Source organism: Convolutriloba macropyga, chromosome 5 (assembly GCF_964194025.1).
Source record: "Convolutriloba macropyga chromosome 5, txConMacr16.3, whole genome shotgun sequence".
Classification (NCBI taxonomy): domain Eukaryota; kingdom Metazoa; phylum Xenacoelomorpha; order Acoela; family Convolutidae; genus Convolutriloba; species Convolutriloba macropyga.
Window position 1 is genome coordinate 66831139 of NC_134472.1, and position 27581 is coordinate 66858719.

Here is a 27581-nt window from a genome sequence, read left to right on the forward strand (position 1 = left end):
AGACATTTGTTTGTATTGTGATAAATACTCCCAGGAATCGACAGAACCGTCTCAGTGGCGTGTCTATTTGTAAAATTTTGATAAACATACAGACGAGCAGGCTGTGCTCCTATTGTTCGGGATCTGTGGCACATTGATTCACTTATCAATTCCTGTCTCTTCATTTCTAGCGAGGAGCTATTTTTTTCAATTATATTATCGTTTCCGAATTCCAATTTTTTAAATTGCGAACAACGGAGTTTTTGTTCATAGCTTTCCTTCTTCATTACGCGAAAACGACTCCTTTTATCAAAATGGCCCAACCAAAAATTTGTTCTCCTTGAGGTGTTTATTTATCTTGAGAAGGCCCTGGTCTATGGGTGCCTTTCGTACGTTTTTTCGCATACCATTTGGTTGCAGACGTTTTTTTTCAGAGTTTTTCATTGGATGTTCCCTTTTTTCGTAGTGATCGGACAAGCTTAACCACATCCGCCAGAAAATGAATCTCAATGAGTTTGTCATTGACCAGTTGTTTTGGGCAATAAAAGAGCTTTTCTTTGACAAAAACGGGCAAATCGATACCATCGAGTGTTCTGAGTGCAAAATTGTTTGTCTCACGGAGCGGTTTATCTTGTGTCTCCAAAATGTTTTGCAGCCTCAAAAGCTTTTTATATTCTTGTTCTGCAATTAAAGATATAAATTTTCTGCTTAAATTGAAAGCAATTGGTAACAGCCATATGCGAATGCGATTGATGTTTTCGATTAGTCTTAACTTGCTATTTTCAACATTCCCCTTTGCTTTCTAACCTTTTTCTCTAGCACTCTTTAGATCTTCTTTTAATAATCTTAGCTGGAACTTATGCACCGCTGGCTCAAAAAAAAACATTTGCTTTAGGAACACAAAAACTTTAGAAAATCGGGAACCAAGTTGTTATTCAAACAGCGTTCAAGAAAAAATATTCTAAAAATTTTTTTCACGAGTTTTGAAAACATTGCGAGTGTTTAAGTACGCTTTCCAAATTTGAAATTTTCGTGGAGCAAGTCTCATGCAAACGACGGGCATTATTGGAACAAACATCATTTTGCACAAGAAGTTCGTCAGAACTACGGACCGTACCATCTGTAAGTATATGATAGGCTTCCTTAGCTTGACGCTTTTTTGCTGGCTTTATTTCTATTTCTTACCTATTTTAAGTTTACCTCCTCCTCTGTTCAATAAACGTGTAAGGTCAACTGAGTGCTTCCACACACTTCAAGTGTGCGCAATTCTTGTGATGCTTCCTAATGCAGGGCACTGTACTGCTTAGACACGACGTGAATTGTTGTCTCCTTAGTGAGATGATATCCTTTGTTACTTGAATTATCAATTGAATTCAAATTAAAGGCAAGTGTTTAAGAATATCTGGTGCTCCTTATCGATGACAGTAGATAATGGCCTGGAATCGAAAGTTGTTACTCCTCAAGTAGTTGCTCAGCTTTTCAGGTGAAAAGGATTTTTCATTTGATCGGTGCTGATAATTGGTCTTTATAATTGAATTAAAAAGCAACTAGTCTAAACTTAAATACGAACGCTTTTGCTATAAATAGCATTGTCAAGTTATCAAATTTGTTCTATGAGTGTTTTTAAATAAAATGAATATATGAACAATCACTTCAAAGACTAACGTTTTTTAGTTCTCGGAACTGATCATATGTTTAAATTGAATTTTTGAACTTTTGAAAGTTGTTGATTTTCATTTTTCAAAACATGTCGTTCATTAATTTCCGTTTTTGAAATTCGGAAGGACAAATTTCCAACAATAGCTTGATTTTTCGCTTTTCTTCATATATTGTTTCTTAAATTTTTTTTACCGAGCAAGCCAACTCACATGTCAGACTAGTAATTGTGTGTTTGCTCCCGCCCACGGTATTTGGCTCAAATGTTTAACTTCGATTTTTGTTGCCTTATGTGAAATGCCTCCACGGTTATCAATTTTTCATTGTCGCAGCACTGGTCAATGCTTCGCCAATCAAATGCCTTTGACGAACCGCAGCAGTCGCTAACGTGCTGCCCAACCGGTGACTCAAGTCTCTGGTGCTCATTCTCGTGGTAATATGATGGCAAGTCTGACCAACACAGGCGGATTCACATCCACTACAAGAATTTTCATAAACCACGTGAAATTTCAGATTTTGATCGAAACTCGACTTAAGTGAAGGCAAGCAAGTTTCGGACGGAAAATTTTAAAAAATAATTAATCGTTTTTCGCAACATTTTTATGAGGCGGTAATTAAGTTCTGATGGGAAGCAGTGTCTCTGTGCTGTTTTCATATAAAATTCTGCTATTCTGTGGTAGCTAGATTGGTTGTACTGTACTATGAGCAGTCAATTTTGGATATTTTTTTCGTTGTTGAGTGAGCTGCAGCAAATTATCACTCATTCAGCGTTCAAATATACTGCGGATACAACAAAGCAGTTGGTTTTAAACAAGAAATGGAAAACATTAATGCATATCACTTTCTGTTTCTCATCTTTTGTGCTAACTACATTATGTGGAACTATGGTTTTACTGTCGATGCCAGCAGTTGATACACAAGTTTTTTATCTAAGCCAGAGGAGCCAGAATGTGTTTGTGATCAAAATATTCAACTTGCTTTATTTTGTAGATGGTGTGTGATTCTGGCTATACGATGATTCTTACCTTTAAATCACTTTTACTTTATTTGTCCTGTGGCAGAAACAAACTAAGATTTGTTTCTGAGTTAATACCACATCAATTGTAACAGCATATCGAGAAATGAATCGTTTAATAGAAAAAACAGTACTGGCGTTCACATAATCATTGTCTCCGTCGCTAAATAATTTAATTTCGATTTGTTTGCATTAGATTTTTATTCGGTCTTAAATGTCTTTGCTGGAAACAATTTCGTCTGTTTAATTGCTAAAAGGACTAAGTCAATATTGATTAATTATTAAAAAATTTTTTTTCACTATGATTAGCATCATCAGGTTATGAAGTTTTTACAACCTAAAGTTGGAGTAATTACAACTAAAACGCTTTTTACATATCACATGAGTCTGTCTTAATTTCATATGTTCAAAATTTGAAGTTTAAATTAAACGAAAATTTTCTCACTTTGTTTACAATTTCGCAGTTTTTTGCTGTTTTTCATTCCTTTTGCTATTATAATCCATCTCTTTGAGTGGCACATTTTTTATCAAAATTTCGCTATCGACTTCGATTTCATAGACACATATTTCGAAAAAAGCCGCATGTGTGCAAGTAGATTAGTCTTTTAGTGTTAGCTCTCTACTCCTGTATTCATCCTACGTGCTTTTCGCTGCGCAATGTAAATAGCTTCCAGTGTCATTTTGTTGCAAGTCGTTACACTGATAATTGACACGCCGCTCAAAGGCTCGCAAAGACCCACATTATTCACTCAAATGTTGTCCAATTGATGAGTCTGTTTTTTTGATGCTTCGAAATACTTGTTGCAATAATTCTGCAGGTCTGCCCGACATAAGTGGAATTATATCCTCTAGAAATTATCAGGTAAATCAAATAGGTAAGCATGTCTTGAGCTTGCGGTTTGTGAAGATTACATTTATTTCTGCAGCAGTATTTAGTTTTTCGGCTAAGGTTACCTCTGTTTTGCAGAAACAACGATGATATTTGAGTGTTCTTTTTCTTTAATGATTTGAGATGTTTTGTGCTAGAAGCATGTTCAGTTTCTTTGGTTGTTTTTTAACGTTTCCTTTACTACTTCTGAAGACCAATTCTCTGTATAAAATTCTCCAGCCAAATTTTTTCATTCACTTTTAAGGCGTCGTCGAAGTTTTTCAAATTGCTCGTGCAGCGCCTATGGATTATCCCTTTAATACTGTTGCTCCTGTGTTGAAGCGGTGCACACCTTCGGAAATTAAGGACAGTACCAGTGTCTGTTGGTCTTTGTTACCATTTACAAGTTATGATTCTTTGTTCATTAATGTGCACTGCCATATCCGAAAACGCTAATTCACGCTGATTATATAAAGATACCAATTGTTTAAAGGTACCAAATGTTTAAAGGTAGCAAATGCAACTATTATGTTTCTGTTTAAATAAATGAAGAAGTAACATTTTGTTGTATTTATCGTTTTTCTCTGCTTTTTTCTTCACCATACTTATATGTGTTCTGTTTAAGAGAAATTTTTCCGTATAAAACAGTGAAAGTATTGCTATTTTGTTCGAGAGAATGGTTTTTGTTGGTGGTGATTTGGTTTTTTGCATCTAGGATTCTGGTTTTAATAACCAGCTTTTTATTGATTGTTTAATTTTCCAATACAATTCTTGTTGCTTCTGACGTTTTCCTTGTAATCAAAAAAATTTGTGATATTTTTTTCAGTGTCCAGGTTATTATCCTTTCATTTTCGATAACTCTTTTCATTTTCAAGTTTTCTTCTTTAGTTTTCTAAAAAAAATTTACAGATTTTCTGTAAGAGAATGCGATATTTGGTTTTCTCTGACCCAGTTATTCTTTTTTCAATTTTTGAAACTCTCTTCCGATGTGCACCTATATAATCGATTATTTTTGAAATTGAACTGAAGGCGGCGTTTCTGCAATAAAAAGAAAATCTTGTACTGTTTGGATTTCTTTTTCTATGTTTCCTAGGCCTTGTGGTATCTATAGCCTTCCCGGAAAGGCAGTGAAGTGAATTCACTTCACTGCCTCTGAACATATTCGCGATGTCGCTATTTATTTTAAGTACGAACTTGCTGCTCCGGTGAGGTCAGTAGCTAATGCCTACTTTGGATTTGTTTAATTTTTTCTATTCTGATAATATCATCAGCCTGCCTTTTTGGCCATTCTTTGTCTTCAGTAGTTTTTATTATGATCGATTGATGCCTGAGTAACTCTGCATCATCACTGAATGAAATATCAACCACTAATCTAAAATCCATATCGATCTATACTTATTGTCTGTAAATCTTAACGAAAAGGTTCTCTAATCTGTTCGGCCCTGAATCTTACCGGGTCATTAACTTCTTCCGGGACCGTGTATTTAACGACCCGGAATGACACCCCCCCCCCCCCCCCCCCCCCCCGCAGACGACGTTTTGTCGAGTCATATTTCTATCACCTCGCCCCGGGTGTGAATTCTTTTATCTCTTATCTCAATTCTGAACCATTCTACAGCAGTGTCAGTAAAAAAGAGTCAAATCGTAATTTTTGTCTCTGTTTTTACCTAATTTGGTCAACGGCAGCTGCAGTCCTAAGTAGTAATAAAAGGGGTATTACCTTATGAAAACTTTTCTAACAGAAACTCTTCTATTACGGTCGATATCTGAGAAACAAACAAGCGAAACATGAGAATTTGTTCTAGGAATGTCAGCTGACACATGAAGTATTCTTCAGAAGGTGAGACTAGAACTGAATGAAATTACAATGAACGTTGATACCGAATAAAGGAAATTATGCCAGACATATGAATCAGTTTTTAATCAAGTAGGCAATATTCACGTATATTGAATTAGTTTGAAAACGATGAGAGAGAACTTATGAAACTAGCGGAGTTGAAACTGGATCGTTGCAGTTATAATAAGTGACAAGCCTCTGTAGAAGAAACTGTTATACTGCTGGTAATTGTTCCGAAGGAACTATATACTCAAACAGGTGTTTTTTTGTTCAGTCAATTTTGGCCGATCGATATATTCATCGTAGAGAGTTGAGACTGGTATCATGAGAAAGCTTGTCCAGCGTAGAATATGGAATTAAAAAGATTTTTTTAATTTTTGTTTCTTGCAGGGAGTTATCGAGGTTTAAATTTTGAGAAAATAGTCTCAATTCCGGCGAGATTTTATTCACTTTTCCGGAATTTTTGAATGAAACTTCGCCAATTTTGCTCCAAATTTGTTAATTTTTTTGAAAGTGTTGTTGATTTTTATTTGTAAAAACAAAAAAAATCACAAGAATATAGTAGGCTATTTTTATTTTCTTTTGTCAGAAATTCTGGCTACATATTTCAAAATTCAGACTTTTTCTTTAAAAACAGCACGAAATAAGTTTCTTTAGTCCATTTTGATTAAAATTACAAAAAATACAGACCTAAACACCACTAAATCTATTTTTGTAGACTCAAAAGGGGGCTTTTTACTTCAAATTCCGTTGAGAGTGCTCTGTAATTAAAACTTCGCCCTTCTTTGCTAAATTTATTCGTTGATTATCAAACACGCAGCATCTATATTTGATTTTTTAAATAACAAAAAATCATTATCTATAATATTCGAATAAATAAGTGTTCTTAAAGAACAAACAACCTTAGCAAGGCTAGTTTTGGACCAATCTTGGACTGGTATAATCCAAAAAAAATTCGGATTTTAAACAGTCGGTCTTTTTTATAAAAAAAATTCGACCTCTTCTACATTAATTAAATAACAGAATTGTTCAAAAAAAATCACAAATGATAAGTCCAATTGGGTTCCTAAGTAGCTTCACAATTTTGTATCTATTTGATTACTTGAAAGCTTATGGTCGTTTTGAATTTTAAAACTATTTGATTTTCAAATGAATAATGACTTATTGAACTTTTGCCTCTATTTTTCTCTTTCTTTCGTCAACTTGTAGCTTATTGTCCACAATGAAAGAATGCTTCCTCTTTCTATTGAAATCAAATTTAATCTTTATTGCGGTTTTATGCCTTAAGTTATGGCTACTGGCTTTGATACAACTAGATTTCAAATTTTCTTAATTTTTAGGTATTTGCCCATTTTTCACGTATTCTATCTTTGTGACATTATCACGTTATTGTCAATTCTTATATCACATTACTGGCTTTCAAAATATAGCGCAATTGATATTATTAAAATGCTTGAACATATAGATCATGATTTTAACGGCTTCGACACTACTTTCTCGAAAAATTTATATGATTTTTTAAAATTGTCTTGAAATGCCGTTTCTGCTTTGTCTTTTTAGTTGTATGAAATTTTACTATACATTGACCCGGTTTCATTGCTTTTTCACGGAAGAATAGATGAGACAATATTCTGATTTTAGTAGATAGCTGATAGCTTTCATGAATCTGAAAACAATTGTTTTCCGATTTAAAAAAAAACACTTTTTAACTTCGCAATTTGTTCCTTTTAATGTCTGGTTTTTATCTAGTCTCGTTAATTACTGGCCAATTATGAGATTTTTGTTGCCAAGGGAAGGTTTCAAAACGGGATTAGTGTCACACAATCTAATGTTTTTAAAGAACTTGTTGACTTTACTGGCTTCGACACGAAAAAAAAAAGTAAATTAACTTTTGATTTTTGTCACGTTTGATGTTATTTTTGTAGACATAAAACATATTCTGTAAAATTGCAATTCTCATGGGCTTCTTTTGGAAGACTAAATGAACCTAATCATTTTTTTATACTGTAATTATTGGCTATCATGTATTTTGGAATATTTATTTTCGAAAAAAAATTAAAGTGTTACTTATTTTTGCATTGTGTTTTCCATTTTTGTCTACCGGTTACCTAGCTTCATTAATGAGAGATCACATAATACATTATCGGTAGTTAAAGAAAGTGCAACTGAACACATTTGGATGGCCATAGTATGGCGTTACGGTTCCAAAAGCCGTTTCTGCCGAGTTTTATTTTATTTTTTGTTTGTTGTCTATATGTTCTTTTTATCAGTGTGTAAAAAATTAAAAACCGACAGCTCTTAATTCCTTCTATAGACGCATTGGTAATCGTATACTTATGGGATCTTTTATTTGACTTCTAATGGTTTCCATTATTTCGAAATTAATTGTTTTAAAAAAAATAAGCGAATTTTTCAACTTTAATGATTTGTTTTTTATTGTCTAATTGTTACCAAGCCTTTTTTTACTACTCCCTTATCTTTTTTGATGCATTACATGTTGTTTTGTTTAATCTCAGTTTTATCTGACGGAATTTTGACTTTGTTATTAAGTTTTGTTTTTTAAAACGGACTTGAAGTTTTTTGATGCAATTAATTTTTGTTGTTGTTGTTGTTGTTGTTTGATTTTGCTGTTCGACTTGACTCGCTTTCTTAATATTTGCACATCTCATCAATCTAATGCGCCATTTTAACTTCACCGCAGTTATTTGCTTTGGAGACTTTCTTTTCATTCATACACCAATTTTGTTAAAATAGTTGAATTTTTGGGTTTTTCAATGTTCCTCATTTGGTAGACAATCAAACCAAAATTGTGGATGAGCGGGGTCGGAACCTTATGTGCGATCGCTCATTACCGAATTGCCTTGTTACTATAGATTCTCAAACAAAATGGTTTACTCGATTGACCACATGTATAAATTGAGAGTTCAATCCTCAAAACCTACACTTAATACCAAGTCTACTGTTAACAGGAGTTGACGATCAGTGTGAATTAATTAATTTGTTCAAGCTAGATGGAATCTTATGCAAATTGAGCTTAAAGGGATCAAGTAATTATCATGAGCAAATTGAACAAGATTGAATTAGCACCAACTGAGCTACTCTAAGTTACAATGTAAATCAGATAGAACTCAAAAGGTGTAATATAGTCAGATTCAACTTACCTCGTTCAAATTTCACACTTAGTAGGAATACTTTACGACTTAGATATTTCTTATGTTAAGATTGCGAAGTTGTCACAATGTTAAAAAGAATAGTTGAGATTAAAGCAGTAGTTAAACACATGGGATTAATGTTTATTATTAAAGTTTTTGAGGAGCCAGAAAAAAAAAATTGATAACTGAGAGTGAATGATCTCTTTAAACATGCAGACAAGTGGTTTTTAGTTTCCCATTGGATGAATTGAATGTCGTTGCTAATGATCTGGATACTAACTTGATATTATCAATGTGATTTGGTTTTTTCAAGCCCTGACGGTACCCCAGGCGAGACCGGATGGTTATCTTGCAAGATTCTGCCAGAATCTTGCAAAAAATGGTTATCTTGTAGGATTCTGGCAGAAAAAATGGCTATCTTGTAAGATTCTGGCAGAAAAAAATGGCTATCTTGTAAGATTCCGGCAGAAAAATGGTTATCTTGCAAGTTTCTGGCAGAATGAATGGTTATCTTGCAAGATTCTGGCAGAAAAATGGTTATCTTGCAAGATTCTGGCAGAAAAATGGTTATCTTGCAAGATTCTGGCAGAAATCTTGCAAGATTATGCATAATCTTGCAAGATTCTGGCAGAATCTGCCAGAATCTTGCAAGATAACCATTCGAAATCGACTGGGGTATTGTCATTGAGTTTTGTTCCCAAATTAGAAGTTCTTCGAAACCCCTCAGTACTTTTTTGCTTGACATAATTAATTTTGTTTAGGTCAAGTTTGTGCTTCAAAAATTTTTATCAAATACTCAATCGAACAGCAGTAATAAATTAAACGCTTGCTGTTGAGTGTAGCGCTCTTTAATATAGTGAAAACGATGGCAATTTTCAACCAGGTTTTTCCAGGGTTGGCAGATTTCTCCTTGATGCGATAGCAGTTTTGTCTCCATTCGTTGTCATCTAAATGTGGCGGACTTTTGCTGCAATGGCATTTTGAAGGAGGTTGCAAAATGCTGGTGCTCTAATGTTTTCAAATATGGAGTCGAAACATAGAATTCGTAAGACTCAGCAAAGTATATTGCGTTGACTTCAGACGGATGCAGGTTTATTTTATGGAGTAGTTCAAGAACAGTCTCAATTTTTTAAGGTTGACATTTTCAAATTTTCCTTCAACAAAAAATCTCCGATGAGAGTTCTCTTGTGAAGCTAGACTCAACTACATTCAATCTCTATTCTACGCATTTCAATGTATTGAATTCTTCGAAGTCACCCTTCTTTGCGCAAAATATCTTTTGTCGAAATAAGACCGGGAGAATTTTCATTTAAAAAAAAATTTTTCAAGTTAACTTTTACACGACAGTTGAAGCTGCCACCTATTGATCGTTTTCCTCAAAAACCCGTTGTTGAAAGTTGTCGCAAAAACCGTTTAAGTGCTGAAAAAATTAGAGCACAATTAAACGATAAGCATGAAAGATTTAGTTTTTCCAGCAAAAGTTTCGAAACATTGACAATATAATCCAAACTTTTTTCTCGTTGTTTTTTTGTGGGGGGGGGAAGGGACGTTTCCTTGCCGATGTATAACTTCCAAATATTTTTGGGCAATATTCAATATATGGCAAAACGTTCGGAAGATTGTTGGACAGTATTTATTTGCTCAAAGCTCTTAATTCTGTAGTGTTCCATGTCGGTTTTAGCGTGGCGTTTCTCCATATGATCTCAAGCTAGAACGTTCAAAAATGAGTGCGGGAATCTGTAACGTTTAAAGGTTGCTTATTCGAAGGGATTGGAGATTGGGAACCTGGATGACGAAAACGGGAGACGGGCTCTCGCCAGCATTCTTCAGACAGCTCGCTAGTATATGGAGTCATTCAAAGTTGCCTCGTACACAGCTGTCGTTTAGTTTATATGATTACTGCATTTTATAAACTTATGAACAATTACGTGACTCCTGAGCTGGTGGGAAAATAGAATTTCATTCACTTTTGTTTTTGAAGAGATCAATTTCTTAGAAAGGTGCAAAAAGAACAGACGATCAGTTGATATTAGAGTTCCAAAAAAACTTAGGAACGAGATTCTGAATGCAATGAAACTTACGAAAGATTCTGTTTCGTAAGTTTCTGAACAAAGCTCTACTTATAAATGGCTCTCAACGACAATTTTCCGCCAACATCAAGTATTTAGCCTTCCCAGCTGTTCAACCTACGGATATGTACCCGCTTGTTATCCAAGAAAATACCGGTACAGTAAATTCGTTTACTTGTGTGTCCAAAAGATATCTATAACGGGTCTTCTCCCTCTGACATCACCGTCAAAAAGATAGTTGAGAAGATTTCTGACTTAACTTCAATCTAGATGGAAAATTTTGAACGAGTTGATGTTTTCGTAATCCCCCTATAGATATCGCCCTGATGATAAAACTGGAATTTATCAACTTCAATTTAGATTGAAAAATTTGGACGAGTTTTTGTTTTGGTAATCCCCCTAGTTGTAAGATAAAAATGGAATTCATCATGTTCTCGATTAAAAACAATTTCATACAGTTATTCGTAAATATGTAAATTCCGTTGTAATTTAAAGGTTTTAGACAGCAAATATAATGTCATCTAGGAAAATGGCTCCGTCAATCTAAAAGAACGAGCGTTTAGTAGACTTAAAATGATTCTAATAAATGAGTCTTGTACAATGATTTTCACAAAGAATTAATTTCAGAATAATTCAAACAGTTGCTGAGCACACAAAACCGTTCTCCTTGTCTCTGTGGTTCCGTTCATCCAAATATGAGCCTAAGAATTCTTCTACAAAGGTCAAGGATAATTTGCTTGTTTTCATTTTTCTTGAAAAGCTTGGGAAAGAGATAGGAAATGAAAATATCACTTCCTTTGAAGTTTCTTCCTTCGTAAACTGTTCTGAAAGTAATTCATTATGGAAACCATCGTAAAACACTCATTAATTAGATCCTTTAGATTAACGCGGTGTTTTTCCTAGATGATATTATGTTTGATGGCTAAAAGATTAAATTACAACAGAATGTCCAAATTTACGAATAACTTTAAACATAAGTAACACATAAAAACTAATATTAATAAGTCGAAGCCGTTGTTTCTATCCAAATGTTTCACATGCAAAGATAAAATCAAATATTCGAAATTCAATTCCTCGTACTGTTGAAAAGACATGGAGTTGACACTGAATTGTACAGGTTTTGATCAGATGAGCTTTGACGCCTTTAAAAACATTTGAGGGAACTTAGTAGGCTATAATTTCAATCAGTGAACAGTCAACAATGAGACATTTTTGTTATAAAGTGCACTTAACAATTCTTTTCAAGAGCAGAAAAGAAAAAAAGCGGAAAAAACAAATATTTTTTTCTCAAACCATAAAACAATTGAATAAACCACAAAGACGATAACAAAACTGATGCCGCATGCTACAAGCCAATCGGTTTGATTTGTTATGCTTCGTAACCGGAGTCTTTGCAATTGCAACTTTCTACGTTTCATTTGTTCACTGCAAAAATCAACTAAACCTAAATCAGTCACACTAGAAAGGTAGCATTCGATACGTTCAATATACTAAAAGAGTATGAGGAAACAAGATAGTTTTTTTCAATAACTTTTCTGCACGAGGATTTAAGAAAATTCCACATAAACAGGTTTTTTAATCAAATTGTGAACATTTAAAGATGTTTTAAAACTGAAAAATTTAAATTCTTAATCAAAGTGGGAATTGGAAGCAATTAGCTAGTCGAATTTGCAAAGATCTTAAATGTGAAAAGTACTTTTTGTACTGCTGCAGACAGTGATGAGTCTTGAGCCTTCTGTTTTCCTTATGCATTTTTTTCTGTTTTCCAAACTAGGTGAACAGACAAAACAGCCCTAGACAAAAAAGTCCCGGACGAAACAGTCCCAAATAGGAAAATATTTCGAGACAAAACAGTGCCAGACAAAATAGTCCCAAGAAACAGACAAAACAGTCCCAGACAAAATAGTCCGAACTAAATATGTAGTCAAACATATGTATATCAATTAAGAAAGAAATTTTTAACAAAGAAACCAAAGTTTTTCATATGATTGTATTTCTTTGTACAAATTTTAGGCTGATTACAGCATAGTTTTTGCCAAATAATGTATTCTGAAACAAGTTTTTGGTTTAGTCCTAGTTCATATCAATTAAAAACAATGCTGTCTTTCTGAAAACAAATCCTAACTCAGAACGTTCTAGAATTGACACATGATTTTAATTTGATAAATTTATATGCTCATGATCTAGATACAGATGTAAAAATTTTAACAAACTTAAGTCTTAAAAAATTGCTATGGAACGCTAAAAGATGTAACTTTTAAATATCGAAAGAACAATGCACTCTTAGATATGATCCAAAAACAGAAATAAATCAACTAGAACCCGATCTCGGGTTCTATGTAAAACAGTATGTTTCCATAGCCACTAAAGCTTTATTTCATTTTAAACGTAACTTATTAAAAGGAAAGCAACCAAATAAGCAAATTTCAATCCTGTATCAGTTATGCATTATCTATTATCACATACTTCTCTCAAGGGTCGAAAGCAAACAAAACGTATTTGGCAAAAATTTCAGGTAACCTCTGCTGTCTTCCTGTCCAGGCCAGCAGTATAAAGGAAGACCTATTTGTATGAGTTTGGTACATATTTTGTTGAATAATAAAAACTTTTGTCTCATACGCTTGTCAGCAAATGTTGGAAAATATCTTGATGTAACGTTAAATCTTAACAGAGCCAGCGGTGATCAAACACGGCAAGAAAACAGAGATGATTTTTTTGGCGATGAGAAAAAACTAGCAAAATTAAAAGAAAACTTCTGCAGGCGGACTAAACATTTACACAACAATTCTCTGCAAACCTGCGCTGACTACTGAAATACAATGAACAAGCAGATTATCAGCAAAGTATACAGCATCTTCTTCATTATAACGTTGGCAAGATCATGATTCTGGCACAAAAAGAATTGGTCATCTCTCAATTTGTTAGCATATGCAACCTCGACCGTAGTATCTATAAGTGGTATCTAAGATACAAAAGGGTTTCAATATCTATGCCTATTTCTGAATTCGGCAGTTATGACCCTCCTTGAAAACTGGTACAGGGGACTTGGTTCCAAATTAAACATCACTTCAGATCAGAAGACGATTGAGAAACACATTTGCAAAGTGTCACGATTTCATTTTACAAGTGAATTCTCAACCTATAGTTTTAAAACTAAAGAAATTCAACTGTGTTTTACTTCACAATCGTAAAACCCAATTCATGAGTCAGAAATTTGAGATAACTGCTCAATAATATGGCAGGAGATATTGCAATGTTAATTCTGCTTCTTCTATATCTGATACCAATTTATCATCAGACGTAAGTGTTTTGCCAATTCTGCTTTTAAGCCACAGGTAAATGTGGTACGTACGCTTTTTTATAAATTAGCAAAAAAGAAAAAAAGTTGTTTTTGGATTGTTAAATTTTCTCAGTCGAGGTTTGATATAGATGGGTCCCTTCGTACGTACTTTTGAACTAGCACGTGAAAGCGCGATAATTGTGACTGGGTCGAGGACTTCGTCAAAATTTTTGAAGAAAAGGCGCTGAATCAGCTGAATTTGAAATTTTCGTAAGTGCTGAAAATATCTAAGAAAGGTGCTGAATGAGATGCAGATTTTAGGTAAGAAATGTGCTGAAATGTGCTCAAATATGTTTTTTTTCAGCGGATTCAGCACCTATTTTTCAATTTTTAGCGCAATCAGCACAAATCTTACACAATTTCCGCACATTCAGCGGATTTTTTTCAAAAATATCCGCTTACAGCTGCTGACCCCTCGACCCGGGTAAGTCCTAGATTTTTGTACTTGAGTTTGAGCAATCATTTCAACTTATCATTCTTTTTGACACCACAGCCCCAAATAAACTTTTATAAATTATCTGGAATACGCACTGACTGAAATATAAGTCTGATCAACACACGCTTGCTCGAGTCACAGTTTATCTCTAATTTTTTTTTAAAAAAAGAGTTTTATTTTTTTACACTGTTTTTTTCCTCCTCCAATTGCAGAGATGATTTTATTTTGTTTTGCAGCACAACGTGGGATACGATGGATCCTTGTGTCTCGAAAGGACACTACTTCTTCGAACTCAAAAATCGAGATGTAAGTAATCATCATTTTAAAAACTTGGATCCCACAACCATCATTAGCAGTTTTTCGGTTTCTGAGTGCCCGGCAAACAACTTTACCAATTTTCCATATGAACAACATCGTGTATTATTTAAAATTTGTATTATTTAAATTTCTCTGAATTCTTTGAAAGATCATGTATGAAATACTTGAGTTCCTTCACAGATAACTCCAGGAATTTAAGTTTGAATTCTTAGTAAATAAGGTCGTGCCCTTGTTTGTTTAACCGAAAAATGGCGTGCGCTAAGGTTTTTCATCTGTATAAGAGGTATCAGTTGTCGGATATAGTATTTAGATTTCAGTTTGTTGTATTTTTGATCAGATTTAAAAGATTTTGTCTTGCATGAAATTCTGCTGATTGATCCTAATCTCGCAAGTTGTTATTCATTTTAACTTCTGATTGAAATTGTTTGCGCTGAAAATCATTAATGAAATTTTCAAACTATTCAATTTTCACAACACTTCGGCAGCGTTTTGTAGTTGTAGAAAGGCTGAATTATTTGTACTTTTTCGTACGATTAGTCAATTCTGATTTATTGGATACTATTTGGTCTTTTTTGACTGTTTTATATACTTTGACATATTTGGCTGTTTTCTCACAATTTTACACTTTCGAAACGGCTTTCAGGTTTTTCTTTTTAATAATATGTTCTGCATTATTCGTAAAGCAAATTTTTTCCCCATTAATTTCACTGTTATCATACAAAAATATGCAAAGAGATTTGTTGTTGGCATAGCGTCCCAAAACCATAGAGAACTCTTTCAAGTCTTCGGCTATAATTTTTAGGGAGTCTTCTCATTCGCTACGATATGAAAATTCAAGAAAAACATGTCAACAGTGAAATAACTGACATAGGAAGCCCAAAACAAATGAATAGGTGACTTTTAATACAAGGCGATTGTAGAGAATGCAATTAATAGTTAATACCTATTCAAGGTTTTTTTGAACTCAACCTTAACCAATCTTTCAGCCGCGATTCCATAAATTTTTCTAGAAAATTTCTAAGTGAACCAATCAGTTTTTCTGTTTCCGACAAAAATTTACAGCAGTTATATTGCAAAGTTCATTCCGTTGATGAATGCATCTTTCTTGCTTTTAATTTCCCCCTCACGCAGTTTTGTTAAACTGAGATTGATTCTCAAGTAGGCAATCGATTTAAACTGATTGAATTCATTGTGTTTCTAACCGAAAAAATGATTTTCAGTCAAAAATTTTTCAGTGTTATGTAATTCGTCCTGCTTTTGATAGCGTTTTAAAATGAGGGATCAAAACAGTAGTTAGTGTACACACTCAATCCCAGACTTTCTGTTCTCAAAAACTAGTGAGTTTGAGTTTGGAATAATTGAAGTTTTGTGAATATTCCTGCTATGCTTTTCGAGCTCACTTCTTTTTCGGCTATTCAAATTTGTTATTTAACTTACCGTACAAAACTTAAACAGAATCCAGTTCAAAAATCGTCCCTTGTAAACGTAATTAAATCATCGGCATTTTCGGTTTCATTTTGGCAAAACCAAAAAATCTTTTTACGGTATCGTTGGTATCTTCTGTTAATAAACCTAAGGAAATGTCGTTTTTTTTTCGGTTTTAAATGTAACGATTTTTCGGTGATCTGTTTTAAACCATAGAAATCATCGTAACAATTGGTTTCTTAATTTCCGTATTTTTGGTTTCTTAGATTCGATACGCATGAATATCAACGTAAGTAACCGTCACAAATTGGTTGATTTCAAATCACAGGAAGTTATGAGAAAATTATTTATGTTTTTGATTTCTCTTGGTGATCTTGGGACCAACTAAAGGAAGCCGCATCAATGTAAAAGTCTGTTAAATTTTAGGCATGAAAAACAAATAAAATTTTCAAGTTTGTTCTACTAGTTTAATAAATGAGCTGAAGCAAAAAAATAAACATTCAATTTTTGCTTTTTCTCAAAGAAACTGTCTCCAAGATGTGTGTTTGAAATTTCTCCGATTTGAAAATCATCACAAAATTTGACTGCATTACAAACAAAAAAAACCAACGATTTTTTTACGTTTCGAACTGAACGTACCAAATCAATGTAACAGAGCATACCAAATCTAAAAGACCAATTTTACCGACAACTTTTTATGCTTGAAACCAAACTTAACAATTTCTTGCGTGGAAATCGATCTTCCTTGCGTCGTTTGAAACATTGCTTTCGTCATGTTGTGTGATAGCCGAGAGGTAAGATGTGTGGTGCACACGCTAATAAGTGAGAGTTCAATCCCCTGCCTCCGTGAAGATGTCTGTGTGAGGATGAGCTCCTACTGAACCATAGCTTCAGGTTGACAACAGCCGGACCAATGTTGGCTGGGTTGGTTATAGTCTGTCCCATAAAGTGGAGATAAGCGAGCGTTCGAAAAATGCCTCCATGTGTGTTCACTTGAATCAATGTGTTCACTTGAATGCCCGTTGTTTCTATTAAGCTTTTCTTCGTCAATTTCTTCTACATGATTTAAAATTGAACTTTGAACTCTAACCTGCGGTAATGCTGCTCAAAAAAGAGCAACGCTGGGACACGCTCAACTTTATGGGACACGCTCAACATAAATTTCAACTTTATGGGACACGTTACCACGTGAAAGTTTCAGACGCAAAAAATGGCTCTAGTCAGCAAAAAAGAGCAATGCTGCTCATAAAAAGATCAGTCTGAAATGTGGGGAATAATAAGAAAAAGGACAGCTGAGAACAGGCTCCTGTAGGCCTAATGCTGTTCCGCTGCGATTACGCAGGAACCACAATTTTTATTGTTATTTTTGTTCGGCCTTCTGTACTAAGGTAATTTAAATATAGTAATATTTACTGCAGGTTTTTTTGTCAGATACTAACAACGTGTATTTATGCATTTTTTTTTTCACTTATCGTAGCCTGTGAAGACGGACAACAAGTACAACAGGTGGTTCAAAGTGATAGCCAGGAATGGTCAACAGACAGACTGGATAGGAGTGAACTACACTCTGGGGGACTATTTCGAACAGTACTACGGACAGGAATTCACAGGACCACCCACTATGGACTTTATTAGTAAACATACCCCCACAGATTCTAATAAAGAACTCTTGAGTGGAAGAAAAAAATTAACGATGTCAAATAAGATTTTAATCTAAGTTAATGGTGTAATAAAAAGAGAGTGTAAATATAATTATATAATTATACTTAAGTGAATCCGCCATTAATTCTAGCCTTTTTAAGGGTAGCACTAGCGGGGTAAAAATATTTTTTATCACTATCTTTACACTATTTTCTCCGTTATCTTTGGGTATAATCCTTGGCCCGGGCATCGGGTTTATTATGTTACTCTCTTACTCTTGCTTACCATACGCGAATATCACGCTGGTTTATTTCATACTAAGTAACGGCCCATAAAATGACTCATATATTGAGGGCTGTAAATGGAGATGGGAGGGGGCAGAAAAGAAATCAAAACTTTTGACCACAAGGAAAAGGAAGCAGTTCCAATGCCTTCGAAGCCCTATTGCAAAAAGATTTTTTCAAAAATTTGAGACCCAGATAGCTTGGATATTTTCCGTTCGTACCCCCTCCCCCGCAGGGGGAGGGGAGGGGACAGGGGAGGGTGGAGGGGGAAGGGGAAGGGGTATTGAGCACAGGAAAAGACCCGATAACTTTGTTAATCAGACAGCTTGCTCAAGGTGACTTTTTCCTATTTTAGCGGGCTTAAATTTTCTCTGACTTGTATTATCATTTAACCATATTTGAAGAAACTCACTTTATCTAACCTAGCAGCAAACTCACTGCAAGTTTTGCATGACAGAGCTGATAAAGGTCGCATTTCACTTAATTTACCACCTGAAAAAAAATGAAACAAACAGAGCCAAACTTTTTTGGTTAACCTAAATAAATTTGAATACTATTCTCATTACCCAGACCAATAAAATTAGTACTCAAAATCAACCATGGTCACACAATTCCTCGTTCATGGTCAGCTTAAGAGCAGACTTTGACAAGGATACTTGTCCGTGTAATAAAATCGCCCGGCACCCCTCCACCCCCCCCCCCCCCCCCCAAAAAAAAAAAAACCCAAAAAAACTTGTCTTCTTGTGTGCTGATAATGTTTGACCATGGACGAGCATCTTAGTCCGGGGTACTTTTTTCATTTTTTTTAGCTTGGGTGTACATTGCCTCGGACTACAACATGCGAATTCTGGAAGACTGGATTCCAGAGGAGGCAAAAGTGATTGAGAAGGACTGTCACAGGATCATAGGGTGGCTCTACTGCGAAGTGGTCAGATACGCCGATCTCAGTGACACCACCAGAGGTATAGAAAACGACCAGCAACTTTTAAAACCGTCTATTTGGTTTAAATTTTGGGTCGCACGAAAGTCGCACTAAAAAATTGGTCGCAAAAAAGTCTGCTCCGAGGTCTTTTGTGGCAGGGTCCGAGCCGAGACCGAGATAGTCTGATGAGTGACCTTAACCTTGGTAATATTAATGTAAATCTGAACTAAACTTATAAAAGTTTGATGTAGTTTGTTGACCACAAATATAAATAACAAATTTACCAAAAAAATATAACCATCACCACCATACACCACCAGTATAATCTATGCCCTTGATGTTTCCAGCTTTTATGTAACCACATTTCTACGATTTAAGGAAAATAAATTTCACTCTGTTTGATTCTTTTTTCCAGAAATATCACTCAGCTGTCATTGCGAATTTTAATTACATAAAATTATTAAAAAGTACTTACAAAGTGACGTTTTGAATTGTCCAGCTAAATTGTTTAGTAGATTTAACGTGAATTCTGATTACGAAAAATAGCAAGTAGATTTAACAAATTTGTAAGCGATGTCCACGATCCCCCGCAGCAAAATTCGCTCAGGGTCAAACGAATCTTAATGATTGAATTGCTGACAAAGGACCGAAATTATTGTTAAACTGGCTATCAAAACAATGAATGGCAGCAGCAGAACCGGAAAGGTTCCACTAACGAAAGCTGTGACAGTGATACAATAATATAAAAGTTATATAATATATATCGGTTAAGTAACATTTTGTTCTTCACAAAAATTATAGAGCAGACCAGTTGACCAGACTGGTCAGTAACGCTCAAATTTCAAATGGAAATTGATTAAGAATGACCGTTTCTCAGAATTTTTTTAAAGGAAACGCATTTTTGACCATTTAGGATTGGTATTTTTAAGAAATGACCGCATTTGACAGCTTGGGAAAAGATTTTTGAGTTTAGTGAAACAAATTTTTCAAATTATCAATATTAAAGTTTTGCCACAATTGAGAACACTGATGAAATAATTCAAAGGTCTTCAATCGTTTATAAATGACAATCTGTTGAAATTAATTGAAAAAGATAGGCTGTCACGAGCTGGAAGCTTCTCGCTTTTTGTTTGAAAAAAACTAGTTTGCAAGTTGTTGGCGCCACTTCAAATCAGCTACAAAAGCCATCAGACAGCAAGAAATAACGTTTGAAACTGAAAAAACTTGAAATTTGTCAAAACTCAAAAATGGTCAAAACTGAAAATTTTTACAAGTTGGGACCAAAAATCTGTACACCCACCCCCGATTTTTGGAAGGCAAAACCCGAGCAACCCAAGATTATGGCACACGGTTAGGGTTACCTCTAAACAACATGGACCCAACGAACGTGATTGCATCAGACCCACAAGTGTGGCTTTTAGCACTTATTTGGTGCAAAATTGGCATTTTTTGGATATTTTGTCATTTATTGTTAAATTTCTTAAGTTGTTTATTTTACCATACTTTAGGTGATAATTAAAGGTCAAATACCGCACATTTGAGGCATTTAGAGTCACGTAAGTCACGTAATAACCATCCGTGCTCTAGTCAATAAAAGTAAATATTGCAGTAATTTGACATTTACTATGTAAACAATGACCTTAATCAATTTCTTGATTAACCAATCAGAAACCAGTAGTGATGATGTTATAAATGATAAATATTTGATTATCTACTTTAACCCAATTGTTTGAATAGTGAAACTGAATTGCAATTAAAACCATTACAAACTGTTATACAGAGCAGTTAACTCTCAGACTGGCTAAAATTTGACTCTTTAACAACTTTAGTCTTTTTGCTAAATTTTGCTAGATCTTAAGATCTTGCGAGTTCTAAGTTAGTTGAGCTTACTTGGAAATAGAAACAATACTAGCTGCTGGTTGAAGCCTTACAAACTTCAGCACGAGATTGAACATAGGCTATCACTAAGGATTTTCTTAACTTCAACCAACAAAATTAAAGTTACAGTCCTTTAATACGTCCGAGCGGATAATTATTTCTGCGAGATGGTTAGTCAATCAAAAACTGTGAAGAACCAGGCTGGCGTAAAACTCGAGAACCAGGCTGTGATATATCGGTTCCGCTGAGATTCTTGAGAAGTCGCAACACAAGAAAAAAATGAGGTCTTGGGAGTCTTGGGCCTCATTATCAGTTTCTGATTAGAGAAAAACTTATGACTCAAAATAACATCGCTCAAAATCAATTTGCTTAAAATCAGTGTAGCAATCAAATCATTTATAAAGCAGAAAAAACATTGAAAAAATAACTTAATCAAATAAAACAGCATAGAAAGAGAAAAAGAACAAATTTGAGAAGAAAACAAGACGTTTCAACCAAACTTGATAATCGTATAATTTTTAGATTCAAATTAAAGTAGATATGCTTGAAACAGTAAGACCCATGACCAATTCAAGCTGAATTAAAACAAAAATTTTGGTCCGAAACACAAACTTATTGAGAAAATTTACATTCATTTTTGTTGGGGATAAATCTTCATCACTTAACGCCGCAGAGGTATGTCCAAATTGTCAGAGAAAAAATTACACAATCTGTGTATCCTTGATTAATAGTTTATCTATCTTAATGCATTGAATATACATTATTTTGAAAAAAAAATACTTTAGCCAAATCGGCCAAAATTGAAAGTAATTGCGCAACCAGTGATCGTAAAAGTTTTACGAACACAGGTTGCGCATCTTAATAGCTTATTTAAGAAACAGGATGTGTACCTTTTTTTGCGCGCTATGAAAAACATTTATGTTTGGTTTAGTTGTATTTTTAGTTTTCTTTTTTGCACTCAGCGTAACGCGCTTTGTGTCTAATTTTTGAAACAAATGTTTCTACATTCCTTAATTGTGCCTAATATTAAAAAAGGTTCAAAGTTTTTTTATTAATTGATAGCAATTGAAGGTGATTGAAGTTGGTTTAAAGATTAGTATTACACATTTTAAAATAAACAAAAGGAGACCATTGTGATATATCCGAGACCTTCATAATATTTTATTGCCTCTATCCTATCAAAACACTACCAAATCTTAACCAGTAAAATTGATTTTCTTTTCGTTAAAATCCATCAGAAAGGAGGCTTTGGGAGTGTGTAATGATTTCAATCCCATTTCCCGAGCTACAATTCAAAACTATCAAAAAAATGGTTGTAAATTTGACTGCTAAATTATACATCAATGATCTTTATCGCATTAAACTAATATCAAATTTTAGCCAGTGTAAAGATTTTTTTTCCAAACATATCCCTCAGAACAAAAAAGGCACTGCAAGTGTCTGGTGATGTCAATCACATTCCCTGACCTACAATTGAAAACAAAAAAAAAACACTGCCCCTAAATAGTAGGTAGGAAAACACCACACAATGCCAAAATCTTTTTCTGAGTTATTGAAAAAGTCAATTACACTGGCTAAGATTAAATATTATTTTTATACGATTGATTATATATATATATATATATATATATATATATATATATATATATATATACATTTGTTCTGAAATTGGTTGATTTGTATGCTGTTTTGGTCAGTTGCAGGCTTAATTTAAAAAAGTAAAGAGAGCGATTAATTGAAGTCTAAAACTTTGATACACTAAGAGGAAAACGACATGTTCAAAATGGCCATTTGCAGCATAAAATAAAAGATTGATTTCTTTTTTTATAATAAATATTAGCTAAGAGATCCCTACACAATCCCAAAACCATTTCATTTTAAAAAATTTTTCAAAAAAAATGATTATACTGCCTGAGATTTGATACTATTTGCATAAGATATTATAAACACTTTTGTTTTAAAACTGGGTGATTTTCAGGCTGCTCTGGTCAGTCGCAGTCATAAGCAAAATAATTAAAGAGAGCGATAAATTAAAGTCTAATAGTTTGATGCAATGATCCAAGACCTGAGCGATGTACTAGCCACTTAAATTCCGACTTGAAAATAAATCATTATTGCACAAACGGCGGAACCACTTTTGCAAAAAAAATAGCTACTGAGCTTATGTATCTGTTTTCTCAGCGATTTTCACTAGGGGCGGAGTTTTTAGAGTATACGTCTGCGTCGTAATGCTTATCTACAATTTGAATTTGCTTTTTGAATTTCACCAGAACAGCAACAAAAGAATGTGGAAAAAGTAGACTTTACTGGCTTGCGAGTATCCCAAAAGAGACTTATATCTCATCGAGTTGAAAACCAATAGAAACTGTTTCAAGTGCTTCCGATCTAGAAAATAAGAAGAGGAATACTGGAAAACAGGTTTTACGGCATCAAGTCGTTTTTTTGTGTGTGCTTCATGGCAGTAGCTTCTAACCTCTCAATGGACCATTGTTTTTAGCTTAAATTAGATTTTCGATGTTTAAAATGAGAATAGGAACAATATCAATGAGAGTATAAGAATAGTCTCACCACCATTGTTCTTTATCAACCACGAAAGTTACAATATAATTTACAATTTTCCTATTAGAATTTCGATCTCATTTCCAGATGAATTGTGGGTATAAAAACGAGCAATTATTGCCACTACATGTGAGACGGTACTAAATTGACGCTACTTACAGATTAAGCGGACGCAAATTAAACAACTGTAGTCAAAAATTTTCCTTCAACCAACGTGATTTGGGGCAGCAATTTTATAATCAGTTTTTTTGGTAAACTTTTGCCCTTCGTTAACCACAATTTTGCATTAATTGATAGCTGGGATCAATTTCAAATAATCAAAAAATAAACTTTTTCCAAGCTCCTTAGAAGAAAATTAATTCGAAGCTTTTAATAGATTTTGCAAATATTAAAAAAAATATTGTTTTTGTTGCGGATAGTAACCTCACAAGCTGCAATCACTCATCGATAATCCTATTTGAACCTTTTTTTGAAAGGTTCCCTTTCATTTTGAGAATGTGAATTTTTGAATACATGAAATCAAAAATTCTTTGTTTGAGGTCTTAGTCTATTTGATGTTCAACTTTGCTACGCCCTGTGCCAACGAAGCCTGACCGTTCAACCAAAATTTTTTACAATATTTCATCATTTTTGAAATGGGCATATCCAACACTATTTTGGATTTTGAAGCTGAGTCTAAGTCAAAATCTTTTCTCTTAAACGTTTTTTGTCTTAACTTAAATGGTTGTGATCCCTTCAAAAAACTGAAAAGCAAAACGTAAATACAAAATTGTAAAAACTTAAAATAAATGCAAAATCTTGTGACCTTGTATCATATGATAACTATTGATCTATTTCGCTATCATAGTTGGTTTTTTGAATTAATCAATCTGCCGAAACAACCTTTAAAGTTATTGAACCCGATAAAAACAAAAACCACACCAACAAGTGTTTCGTTCTCTTTAATGTCACCTAAGCGTGAAGTTGCTAGCTTTCACGATTAAAGTTTTGCCTGTCTAAATTAAAAAAACATTTCGAAAAACTAAACAAACATTATTTGCGCTTTGTAACTAGAATGGAAATTTTTAAAAATTTTTACTAAATGGTTTCGTTTTTTTTGCGTTGTTTTGAGTCCCATTGCCTTCATTATTGTTAGAGAAATCTTTAAAATTGAGTCTGTCATTTGAATTGATCTTAGCAAACAAACTAATTTTGGTGTGCTGAAGCACTGAGTTTGGTAGTAAAACAAACACAAAGCAGTTTTCTGATCTTTGAAATGTTTTTGATCCGATATATAGTTGAAAATGTGATATTCAGTGAAAAATACATGAGAAAAAGGTAAAAAGAAAGTGAAAAGGTTTTATAATAATAAATTTGAAGGTTTTTCAAAAAAAACTTTACAGAGAACTTGAGTTAGTTTTATATCAAAATAAACCAAAAATGGTTAGATGCCTGATACCGAGAAAATCACTTTTCTAAATCGAATCATAGACATTTCTATCAGCTTCAAGGCTAAGTGCGTCCGTGTTTTTCGTAATTCTTGAAAATGTCGGTATTTTGAATGACTAGTTTTCTTTATGGTTTTATTGGTTCAGTATTCTATTATTTTTTGCTGTACTTATGAAAATTTTGATATTTTGTTGTTTTGAAACGCGTTAAGGCAGCGACAGCATCGCTTATTTGTCCTCAAGAGAGGAACAATAGAGGAAAATGGGAAAGTTTCAATCAGTGAAGCAGATAAAATTTTACTTGAAGTTGAAATGAACATTCGACAACTTATTTCATTTGTAATTCCACGCTTTTCTATTTTAAACTAGTGAAAAAGCGTAAATTAAGATGCTGTTTAAAATTTGAAAACGTATTTTGGTAGGAAAAAATTTTCATTTATTTTTGGACTTAATAGCGTGCTGAGCAGTTATACTATTTTTGGTCCAGTTAACACTTTCAGCAAGAATTAGTAATTTTTGCCAATGGAATTTAGGGGCCATTCAAAACCAATGTGACCATTTTTCGGCTTCCCTGCCTAGATTTGAAATTTTTCGGTTTTAGATGATTTGGAGCGTTATTTGTTCTTTTCAATGTTTTTGGGCCATTTGCCAAATTAGTTGGGATTGACAGTCGCTAATTCCCTGCAAGCTTGTTCTGACCAATTGATCTGATTTTTAAAAACTGATCAACTTTATTGTTTTAATTTTTCTGTGAATGTTAATTTGGGTTCATTGAATAATGAAAATTTTGAAAGTGTTTTGTTTCTTGCAGATTAAAAGTACTCAAATTTAAGTAAATTTACTAATTTTTGATCTTAGCTTCCTTTTAATTCGGAAAGAGGCTCGTTAAAGAGCTTTTGCAGAACAGCCTTTATATACAGCCTATGTCATCAGAAAACTTTAGCTCATCTTTTCACCTGGCAGCAACCTCCCTCACCCCCCCCCCCACCACTAACTATAGCAAAATGTTGATCGAATAAACTGAATTAAAACTGTTAAAGATACAAGGATGAATATGGCTAAAGCTATTTCTCTTATTTCACATTATACGAAAGAGCACAATTAAAATCTCCAGAATCTAATTTGGCAGCAAAATATTCTATAAAAATATCAAAATCAGCTGCGAACAAATTTCAGGAATAAGCTGGAAAAGTCTCCTGAAACCTAAAACACACCTGGAAGACATGGAAACGAATCGAAGTTAAACTGATTTGCGCTTCAGCATTCTCAACAACCATTTGATGGAATCAATAGCAATTCCATTTTAATACTTTTATTGAAAACTGAATGACGAAAAAAAGACAGAGGACCGAACATTGGTAGAACATTATGCTTTTTCCAGGTGAGACAATTAACGGGAACAAGACGCGAGTGGAGAAATGTTGGAACACAGACGAGAGTGACTTCCCATATTGGGGAGCAAGAAGGAGGAAGTATATGGCTCAGAACACGGGAAACTTTGAATGGGCAGATTGAGTTAACATTTCATACAATTATCCCTTGTCGAATTATTGGGAATTATCGCAACACTTGCAACAAGATTCAGTTAAAATAATGGAGTTGACTAAACAATTTATACATCTTAAAATATCTATTTTCCATAACTTAAGTTGATGAGTTTCCTAAAGTTGATGAGTTTCCTAAATTATTTCAGTGAAGTTCAAGTTGATGACTTGAACTTCACTGAAATATTTTCAGCCAAGATCAATACGGCTTAGTCTGTTTCAGTTGAGAGAAATGCAGAAAAGTTGTTCAGAAACAACAGCTTTATTTCAAGAGATTAAGCAGAAATCTTTTTTAAATTAATTTTTATTGGCCAGGGGGGACATATAAACTGTTAGGTTGAAAAGTAAAAGAATTACGATAAATAATTATATCTAATGCTATGTTTTTTTGCGAACTTTTTAAAAGCAGAGATTTATATGTTAAAAAGCCTCTTAAAATGAAAGGACTTGCATTGGGTCTGTATTAAGTAATTTAAAATTTGTAACATTATGAATTTTGTTTGGTCAGAAACTTAGCATATTAGATGTAATGAGTTGTAGATTATTTACTCCACTTTTTTCTTTTCACCCCATCAAAAAAGAGGAAAAAGTATAGCAATGTTCCTTAGTGTCATATATTTATTTAATATGCGCAGAGGAAAGCAATAAGAAAATCCGATTGGAAGTTCAAAAGAATTTTGTACACTGAGACATGAATCAGGCGCATTGGCTAAATTTCCAATGGCATCAACAACTTTCTACCATCCCAAAAGTTGACACCCCAGGAGACAAACAAATATCGTTAAAAATGGAGAAAATAGTAGTAAACTTAGCTAGTTAAACCGGATTTGAACTATTTGACAATAAACTTCGAAAAAAATTTCGGAGAAAGCACTTAATAAAAAATTGGGTACAAAACAATGTCTTTCTATATCGGAAAATTTTTTTGGAGAACACAAAAAATGAAAAGATTCAGATAATTCAAGAGCTCTTAATATACAAAAAAAATCAGTTTTTGAAATGTAAAACAAAAAAACAGAAATGTATTTTTAAATTCCGGTCAGTTTTTGAGATCAATTCCACGTATTTCAAAAGAAATAATCATTTGTTCAGTTTCAAAACGGCCCAGACGTACAAAAATCACTTTCATAAAAAATAACCAGTTTTCTTTATATAATAAAATTGGAAAACGTTTTTTGTTTTCTTTATCTTTTTTTTGTCAATGAAGATTGCTCCAACTGATCTGATGTAA

At 33.7% G+C, this 27581-nt stretch overlaps 1 protein-coding gene across 2 annotated transcripts; it reads left to right on the top strand.

Annotated features, from left to right (window-relative positions):
• Window positions 1-10547: 10547 nt before the first annotated feature.
• LOC142340187 (uncharacterized) lies at window positions 10548-26418 on the top strand. 2 transcript variants are annotated; one of them, XM_075390691.1, is made up of 5 exons: window positions 10548-10732; window positions 14589-14658; window positions 17573-17729; window positions 18830-18982; window positions 26188-26418. In XM_075390691.1, the coding sequence occupies exons 2-5, from the start codon at window positions 14605-14607 to the stop codon at window positions 26319-26321; spliced, it is 498 nt and encodes a 165-aa protein (XP_075246806.1). In that variant the 5' UTR covers window positions 10548-10732; window positions 14589-14604; the 3' UTR covers window positions 26322-26418. The 2 variants fall into 2 exon arrangements, with proteins under 2 accessions (XP_075246806.1, XP_075246805.1); XM_075390690.1 differs by lacking the exon at window positions 10548-10732 and adding an exon at window positions 13693-13876.
• Window positions 26419-27581: the final 1163 nt, after the last annotated feature.

What these genes read in the sequence shown, in the direction of transcription:
- LOC142340187 (XM_075390690.1), top strand. Translation starts at nt 13,812, where the DNA reads ATGGCAGGAGATATTGCAATGTTAATTCTGCTTCTTCTATATCTGATA. An exon ending in TCGAACTCAAAAATCGAGAT is followed by an intron (nt 14,659 to 17,572) that starts GTAAGTAATCAT and finishes CACTTATCGTAG; the next exon opens with CCTGTGAAGACGGACAACAA. An exon ending in TCTCAGTGACACCACCAGAG is followed by an intron (nt 18,983 to 26,187) that starts GTATAGAAAACG and finishes TGCTTTTTCCAG; the next exon opens with GTGAGACAATTAACGGGAAC.